This window comes from Hylobates moloch, unplaced genomic scaffold, assembly GCF_009828535.3.
Source record: "Hylobates moloch isolate HMO894 unplaced genomic scaffold, HMol_V3 SCAFFOLD_3, whole genome shotgun sequence".
In the NCBI taxonomy this organism is placed as follows: domain Eukaryota; kingdom Metazoa; phylum Chordata; class Mammalia; order Primates; family Hylobatidae; genus Hylobates; species Hylobates moloch.
Genome location: NW_026652278.1, coordinates 10,603,570 through 10,612,863, shown reverse-complemented (window position 1 = coordinate 10,612,863; position 9,294 = coordinate 10,603,570). Strand labels below are relative to the sequence as shown.

The following is a 9,294-nucleotide window of genomic DNA, read 5'->3' as shown; positions in this document are numbered from 1 at the left end:
AAGGGATGTGAAGGACCTCTTCAAGGAGAACTACAAACCACTGCTCAATGAAATAAAAGAGGATACAAACAAATGGAAGAACATTCCATGCTCATGGGTTGGAAGAATCAATATCGTGAAAATGGCCATACTGCCCAAGGTCATTTATAGATTCAATGCCATCCCCATCAAGCTACCAATGACTTTCTTCACAGAATTGGAAAAAACTACTTTAAAGTTCATATGGAACCAAAAAAGAGCCCGCATCGCCAAGTCAATCCTAAGCCAAAAGAACAAAGCTGGAGGCATCACGCTACCTGACTTCAAACTATACTACAAGGCTACAGTAACCAAAACAGCATGGTACTGGTACCACAACAGAGACATAGATCAATGGAACAGAACAGAGCCCTCAGAAATAATGCCGCATATCTACAACTATCTGATCTTTGACAAATCTGACAAAAACAAGAAATGGGGAAAGGATTCCCTATTTAATAAATGGTGCTGGGAAAACTGGCTAGCCATATGTAGAAAGCTGAAACTGGATCCCTTCCTTACACCTTATACAAAAATTAATTCAAGATGGATTAAAGACTTATATGTTAGACCTAAAACCATTAAAATCCTACAAGAAAACCTAGGCAATACCATTCAGGACATAGGCGTGGGCAAGGACTTCATGTCTAAAACACCAAAAGCAATGGCAACAAAAGCCAAAATTGATAAATGGGATCTAATTAAACTAAAGAGCTTCTGCACAGCAAAAGAAACTACCATCAGAGTGAACAGACAACCTACAGAATGGGAGAAAATTTTTGCAACCTACTCATCTGACAAAGGGCTAATATCCAGAATCTACAATGAACTCAAACAAATTTTCAAGAAAAAAACAACCCCATCAAAAAGTGGGCAAAGGACATGAACAGACACTTCTCAAAAGAAGACATTTATGCAGCCGGAAAACACATGAAAAAATGCTCATCATCACTGCCCATTAGAGAAATGCAAATCAAAACCACAGTGAGATACCATCTCACTGTCAGGAAAGAACAGGTGCTGGAGAGGATGTGGAGAAACAGGAACACTTTTACACTGTTGGTGGGACTGTAAACTAGTTCAACCATTGTGGAAGTCAGTGTGGCGATTCCTCAGGGATCTAGAACTAGAAATACCATTTGACCCAGCCATCCCATTACTGGGTATATACCCAAAGGACTATAAATCATGCTGCTATAAAGACACATGCACACGTATGTTTATTGCGGCACTATTCACAATAGCAAAGACTCGGAACCAACCCAAATGTCCAACAATGATAGACTGGATTAAGAAAACGTGGCACATATACACCACGGAATACTATGCAGCCATAAAAAATGACGAATTCATGTCCTTTGTAGGGACATGGATGAAACTAGAAACCATCATTCTCAGCAAACTATCGCAAGGACAGAAAACCAAACACTGCATGTTCTCACTCATAGGTGGGAATTGAACAATGAGAACTCATGGACACAGGAAGGGAACATCACACACTGGGGACTGTTGTGGGGTGGGGGAAGGGGGGAGGGAAAGCATTAGGAGATATACCTAATGCTAAATGATGAGTTAATGGGTGCAGCACACCAACATGGCACATGTATACATATGTAACTAACCTGCATGTTGTGCGTATGTACCCTAAAACTTAAAGTATAATAATTTAAAAAAATAAAATAAAAAAAGAACAGACTGAAGCTAATAGAGGTCAGTTCATGAGGTTTAAAAAATAAACCATCTCCAAAACATAAAAGTGCAAGGTGAAACAGGAAGGTACAGCAAGTTATCTAGAAGCTCTAGCTAGGATAATTCATGAAGGTGGCCACATTTAACAATGGATTTTCCGTATAGATGAAAACAGACTTCTATAGGACAAAGATGCCCTCTAGGACTTGCACAGCTAGAGAGGTCAACGCCTGGCTTAAAAGCTGATTCTGACTCAAAAGGCAGGCTGACATTGTCGCTGGGGACTAATATAGCTGATGACTTCAAGTTTAAGCCAACGCTCATTTACCATTCTGAAAATCCTAGGGCTCTTAAGAATTATGCTAAATCTGCTCTGTCTTTGCTTTACAAATGGAACAACAAAACCAGAATGACAACACATTGGTTTACTGAATATTTTAAGCTCCCTGCTGTGACCTCCTGCTCAGAAAAAAGTTCCTTTCAATACATTAGTGCTAACTGATGCTTGGCCACCCAAGAGCTCAGATGGCGATGTACAAGGAGATTAATGTTTTCATGCCTACCAACACAACATCCATTCCGCAGCCCACGGATCAAGGAGTAATTTCAACTTTCAAGTCTTATTGTATAAGAAATACATTTCATAAGGCTTTAGTAGCCATAGATAGCAATTTCTCACAGTATCTCTTAGGTGTGCCTATATATTGCTCTTCTTTCTCTAGTTTCTTAAGGTGAAAGCTTACATAATAGATTTTAGATCATTCTTTTCCAACATGTACTCAATACTCTCCATTTCCCTCTAAGCACTGCTCTTGTTGAATTCTACAAATTCTGAATAAGTTGTATTTTCACTTTCATTTAGTTTGAAATATTTTTAAATTTCTCTTGAAACTTCAAGCCAAGTGTTATTTTAGAAATATGTCTGTTAATCTCCAAATATTTTAGGATTTTTCAAGTATTTTCCTGTTACAAATTTCTAATTAAATACCATTGTGATCTAGGAACACACTTTGTATAATTTCTATTCTTTTGAATTTGTTAAGGGGTGTTTTATGGCCCAGAATGTGCTCTATCTTGGTGAATGTTCCAGGAGTGTTTCAGAAAAATTTGTATTCTGCTATTGTTGAAGTGTTCTATTAATATCAATTAGATCCAGTGGACAGATGGTACAATTCAGTTCAACTATATTCTTGCTGATTTTCTGCATGCTGAAACTGTCAATTACTGATCCAGGGTTGTTGAAGTCTCCAACAGTAATAGTGAATTTGTCTATTTCTCTTTGCAGGTCTATCAATTTTTGCTTCACATATTTGATGCTCTGTTTTTAGGTACATATACATTATGTATACATATACATTAAGGATTTTATTTTGCCTTCATTTATTCCTTCACTGATGCTCTTCCTTTATATAGATCCAAGTTCATGACCTTGGTTCATTTTCCTTCCCTCTGGAGAACTTATTTTAATATTTCTTGCAACACAGGTTTATCACTGACAAATTTCCTCAGCTTTTGTTTAAGAAAATCTTTAAGTCTCCTTCACTTCTGAAAGGTAATTCTTGTGGATACATTCTAGGTTGGTGGGGTTTCTCTTTCAACATTGTAAATATTTCACTCCAGTCCCTTCTTGCTTGGTTTCTAATCAGAAATATAATTCTTATTCTTGTTCCTCTATAGTGTGTATTTTTTCCTCTGGCTCCTTTCAATGACTTTCTCTTTGACTTTGGTTTTCCCATCTTGAATATAATATGCCTAGGTACAGACTAAGCTTGTCCAACCTACGGCCTGCAGGCTGTATACGGCCCTGGAGGGCTCTGAATGCAACCCAACACAAATTTGTAAACTTTCTTAAAACAGCATGAGGTTTTTTTTGCAATTTTTAAGCTCATCAGCCATTGTTAGCGTTACTGCATTTTATGTGTGGCCCAAGACAATTGTTCTTCTTCCACGGTGGCCCGGGGACACCTCTGGTATAGACCTTTTAGTATTTATCTTGCTTGGTGTTCTCTGAGCTTCCTGCTCTAAGAACGGGTTTGGTGTCATTAATTTTGGATAATTCCCAACCATTATTATCTCACATATTTCTTCTACTCTCTTCTCTTTCTTCTCCTTCTGGTATTACCATTGTACATGTTATTACAAGTTTTGTAACTGTCCAACAGTTCTCGGATAGTCTACTTTTTCATCTCTATTTTCTTTGCTTTTCAGGTTTTATTAACAGTTCTTCAAGCTCATTTATTCTTTGGCCTGTTCAGTCTCCTGAAAAACCCATCAAAGGCATTCATTTGTCACATTGTTTTTTGACTTCTATCATTTCCTTTTAAATCTTCCTTAGAGTTTCCATATCTCTGCTTACATTACCCATTCACTCTTGCATGCTATCTGCTTTTTCCATTAGAGCCCTTAATATATCAATCATAGCTACCTTAAATTCCCTACTTGAGAATTACAAAATCTGCATCATATGTAAGAATGGTTCTGATATTTCCTTTGTTTCTTGTTCTTTCTTGCATTTTAGCATGCTTTGTAAATTTTTGTTGAAAGCCAGACATAACATATCTGGAAGAATGTATAGAAACTGAGGTAATCAGGCTACTTGATTCATGTCAATCTGATTAGAAGTTAGGCTGTGTTTAATGTTTGCTGTAGTTATCAGTGTCAGAGGCTTCAATCTACTATCCTTGCTTTGAGTTTCCACATTGTCATTGTCTTTGGGTTTCCCCAGAGACTCCTTTTAAATAAAATGTTAGTCTGATAATAATTGGTCACAGCTGGCACTAGGGAAAGGCAGTCTCCTAATTAAAAAAACCCTGAAACTGGCGATCAACAGCTTGCCAATAAGATCTCAGGAGTTGGGCAAGTGGGTTCAAGCATGTGCACTAAGAGGCAAAATGGCAGAGTTTAACTGGTATATGACCTTCTAAGAACATTGGATGGGTAAGAGAAGAATGCTTCAAGTGAACATGCATACAACTCCAGTAAACACACTACGCATACGGCCCCGCCCTAGTGCTGGCACGCCACTGAGCATGCAGACAGCCCACCCTGAGGGAAGAATTAGCAAGAAATAATGCAACCCCGGAAGCATGTCAACATGTAAGACCCAAAATCAAAGGTCCAACCACGCACTTGATCTCTCAAGGCGCTTGCTTGGCCCTCTTCCAAGTGTACTTTTACTTCCTTTTGTTCCACTTCTAAAGCTTTTAAATAAATTTTTCCTCCTGCTCTAAAACTTGCCTTGGTCTCTCACTGTTCCTTATGACCCTTGGTCGAATTCTTTCTTCTGACAAGAATTGAGGTTGCTGCATCCCCCTGCAGATTCACTACCACTAACAACGGGAAGGCTAGAGGGGGCTGGAATCTTCTAATTGCCCTCTCCCTAGAACAGATAAGGCTCTGGTAAAGTACTTTCCTTTGAGAGAAGGCTTTTATTAGGGAAAATGCTGAGGGCAGTTTTCAAAAAGGTTACTTTGCTCCCTCCTTCTGCACAAAGCAGGAGGGAGTTTTAATCCAATCCTTGTCCTAAGAATCCGCTGCAGCTCTGAAAAGTAAAACTCCCAAAAGTGTAAGGGCACCATATGAGTGGTCTCCTAGGAGTTTCTAACTCTCAAGCTAACTCACACTCAGCCTCCAGCAAGTCATCAATGACCATTTTAAGTGTTCCTACCATTTACTGCCTCATGAGGATTTCTGTTCCTAGCATGCTGATATCAGTTGTGATTTTCTATATTTGCCTATCCAGTTTGGAGGTGGCCATTTGCTTTGTGACCTCCATTATCTGATGGATATTTTAAAGGCTGTTAATGTTCCATTTGTTCAGCTTTTTTCTTATGAGGACAGTTGTGATTGACTTCTAAGTGGTTTACGTGTCACAGATGAAACCAGAAGTGTTAAAAAATAAGAAAAGAGCATACAAAAACAAAAGCTTTCTAGGATATTCAATATTTTGAGGGTAAAAGGTCCTGGGACTAAAGTGTTTGATTGCCACTATGCAAAGGCACTCTGTTAGCAACAGTAGATACATATATGATTCTACTCTAAATTCTACAAGTTGTATATAATAAACTTCTCTTTAAAACAGTCAAGCCAAAAAAAATACATTGTGATATTGGTGGAAAGATTTCAAAGATATGCCTTATTCTTTATTTCAAGTGAAAAAATAAAAATAAAGCAAAAAATACCATTTGCCATTCATGACAAGAGTAATTTATTACATTAAAATTGCGGTCACCTAGGCACCAGCACAACACCCTGGCTTTGTAACCACCCGAAGGGTTCTTCCTGCCTGCTACACAAAGATCGTGGCATTGTAGTAAAGAAAGAGTTTAATATACATGAAGCCAGCCACACCATGAGGGAGATAGATTTAGTACTCAAATCATTCTCATCCAAAGCTTATAGGTTAGGGATTTTTCAGAGGCAGTTTGGGGGAAGTGGTGGAGGTCGCTAGGCTTGCTGCTGATTAGTTGGGGCAGAGACGAAATCACAAGGGGTGAAGCTGTCCTCTTGCGCACTGAGTCACTTCTGGGTGGGGCTGTAGGAATGGTGGGTGTCAGACATGCAAAAAAACCTGAAAAGATATCTCAAAAGGCCAATCTACAATAGTGGTGTTATCTGCAGGAATAATTGGGGAAGTTGCATATCTTATAACCTTCTGAATAATGACTGATAATAGTTCATGTCTGCACCTTAGCAGGACCCAGGCTCCTCTCCTCCTGTCAGCCTGATGCAAAAGCAGTTGAGTTTGGGGGAAGGCCTATGATAATTTAAACTATAACCTAAATGTCCCAAAAGCCCAAGAATAATCAAGGCAAGACTGGGGATGGGTTAGCTCAGATCTCTTTCACTGTCATAATTTTCTCACTAACTTTTGCAAAGTTTTTCAGCTTTGAAAATAAGATTGAATTTGCCAGTTTCACCTCTTCCTACTCCTCTTATACTGTGATAGAGTTCCCAAACAACCTCTATTGCTATCTCTATCAATTCCATACAACAAACCTATACTCAATCTCTACTAGGCACAAAACAATTCCTATTTTCAACAACTGTACAGATGGTTGGGAAAACAAATGTGAGAGTTATTTGGTAAAGCTCCATACCAGAAGAGAATTGTAGTATCTAAAAACTCTAAGTGTAGCAGAGAGAAATTACTGACAAATTCTCTCACAGTGTGGAGGGTTGTGCTTGGCACTAAATGATGAACAGGATTTTTCCTGCTATCCAAAAGAAGGGGCATTCTAGGTAGAGGGAAAAGCATGTACAAAAGCTGGGGGGGTCTAGGAGGCAGGCAGAAGTCAAGGATAAAGGGCTTTGTATGCCTGTTAAGAAGTAATGGTGGCCAGGTGTGGTGGTTCACGCTTGTAATCCCAGCACTTTTGGGGGCCGAGGCGGGCGGATCACTTGAAGCCAGGAGTTTGAGACCAGCCTGGCCAACATGGCAAAACCCTGTCTCTCCTAAAAATACAAAAATTAGCTGGGCCTGGTGGTGCACGCCTGTAGTCCCAGCTACTTGGAAGGCTGAGGCAGGAGAATCGCTTGAACCCAAGAGGCGGAAGTTGCAGGAGCCGAGATCACACCACTGTACTCCAGCCTGGGTGACAGAGTGAAACTCCATCTCAAAAGAAAAAAAAAAGTAATGGTGATGGTGATTCAGTCAGAAAGCATCAAGCACCAGGACGATTGATAAAAGATTAGAGGGCAGTGCAGAAAATGAAACGCAGGTGAGGAGATAACGACTATCGACCAGTAAAGAAACTCCTGGAATTGTTCCGATGAAAGCTAGTATTTCAAAACAGAGAGGCAGAGACGGAGAAAGACAGGGAAGTTTTTCTTTAAAAACCAAAAATAAAGCAAGACTGAGTGATATATTGAATATACGAGATTGAATGAAAGGGGAGACGACAAAATGCTGTAGGCTTTCTGCCTTATTTAAGGAAGTCAAAATCCAGCTTATAGTATTGATCTTGCTCGTGAAGTTTCAGATAGGTAATTCTAAAAAGCCTATTTTCCTTTAGACTGTCCAATTAGGATGACATGTATCAAAGTTAACTTATGACTACAATGGGCGGGGCATAAAGAACAGAAAGTCTGGTGTACACAACTTAGAATACATCTGGAGTACAAAAGGAAGAAAGAGGCGACATCTACTTCCTATCCCAAGGGGCATCTGTTAAACTCCCTCAGGCGACCACTCCATCCAAACACCTGAGATCTTTCTCAGCCTTCTGATTTCTGTCACGAGGGCGTCCAGCACAGTCCTGGCAGCGCCGTAGGATCAGGGAGCATCAGCTGAGATGGCACCTGGGGAAGGCCCGTGTGGCCCGACGCCCACCACTAACGCCGTTCAATATCTACCCCAACTCCCCTCTAACGCGAGAATGTGTATGAGGGAGGCAGGGAGAGTTCGGAGTAAAATTAACCCGAGCGGACAGCGCTTCCGCCGCGCTCGCTGCCACAAATGCTGCAGACCCGACGGAGTGGAGGCAGAAAAGGCCCTGGCGTCCACTCGGGAAAGAACGAGGTCAGGAGTCGTTCGTGCACATCGCGTAGAGCGAAGAGACCACACCTACCTGACCACAGACGCTCCCCATCCGCCCAGCAACCGTGGTTCATGCTGCCTGCCTCCACCGCCAGCGTCGAAAACCCGCCCTGGTGCCCGCGCGCAGTGCACCGCACCTGCGCATAGTCTCCAAAGGCTGCGCGAGGGGCTGCCAGTGCGCATGCTCCGCTCTTTCGCGCCGCCTGAGGACAGTTTGAACGCCTTTAGAGTCCGGTTGGTTTACGCGCATGCGTGTCTCTGGTGCAGGTTCTCACGAAAGCCATAAGGGGCGGGCATTTGAAATGATGGGCATTTGAAATGATGTGAGCCGAGAGTCGCTCTGCCTGCCCGTTTCTGCGCTGCACTGACCGACACTTAAGCACTGGAAGAGAGGTTCCAGGGCTGGGCTGGCCTGGCAGGAGGCGGCGCAGTGGACACGCGGTCCGAGGACTGGGGCCTCACCCGCCGCCCCACGCTTGCCGCTTCCTGGGATGCAGCAGGCGGGGCCCTAACTCAGAGCCTCCTCACCCGGGCTGGTCTCCGCGCCTGCGACTTCGACTGGGAGGAGCTTCTGGCGCCACCTGCTCCAGGATGCGCCGGGCCGCCGGGGACGGGGTCGCTGCGCTCGGCGACTGCCGAGCTCCTCGGGGAACCGTGAGGGTCTGAGTCTGGGACCCAGGAGAGCAGTTGGTGTCCGGTCTCTGCGGGGGAGCGGGGCTGCGGGGTGGAGGCGAGAACCGGGGTGGGCGGAGGCGGGGTGGGTCTGGCTGGGAAGTACCCGAAGCCCCGAGGCATGAGCAGGGGAAGGTGACCAGGACTTGGAATTTCATAAACGTCGCCGTCAGGCGTGACAGGTCGTCAGGGCTGCTGTGAAAGTCAGTCCTCCCATCTACCCTCAAACAAGCCACCTCCTCTCCACCAAAACAGGCTGTGTAAAAAGTCCAGCTACAGACGACCGCCGTCGACTTAATTTCGAAAAAGATACACTTTGTCTTTTATTGTGTTCTGCTCCTACTCCTATGCACACAGTAGGTGTCCAGTAATTTATC

The 9,294-nt window shown here is 42.7% G+C and overlaps 1 protein-coding gene across 3 annotated transcripts in view; it reads right to left on the bottom strand.

Annotated features, from left to right (window-relative positions):
• Nucleotides 1-8,480, bottom strand: part of LOC116482488 (protein FAM24B) — a 57,505-nt gene extending 49,025 nt beyond the window's left edge. For 2 of the 3 annotated variants that reach the window (XM_058435933.1, XM_058435934.1), the window contains exon 1: nt 8,277-8,480. In XM_058435933.1, coding sequence (XP_058291916.1) covers nt 8,277-8,319 — 43 coding nt within the window. In that variant the 5' untranslated portion in view covers nt 8,320-8,480. The remainder of the gene's footprint in view (nt 1-8,276) is intronic. The other variant, XM_032175981.2, reaches the window with a different exon arrangement.
• Between the last annotated feature and the right edge of the window lie 814 nt (nt 8,481-9,294).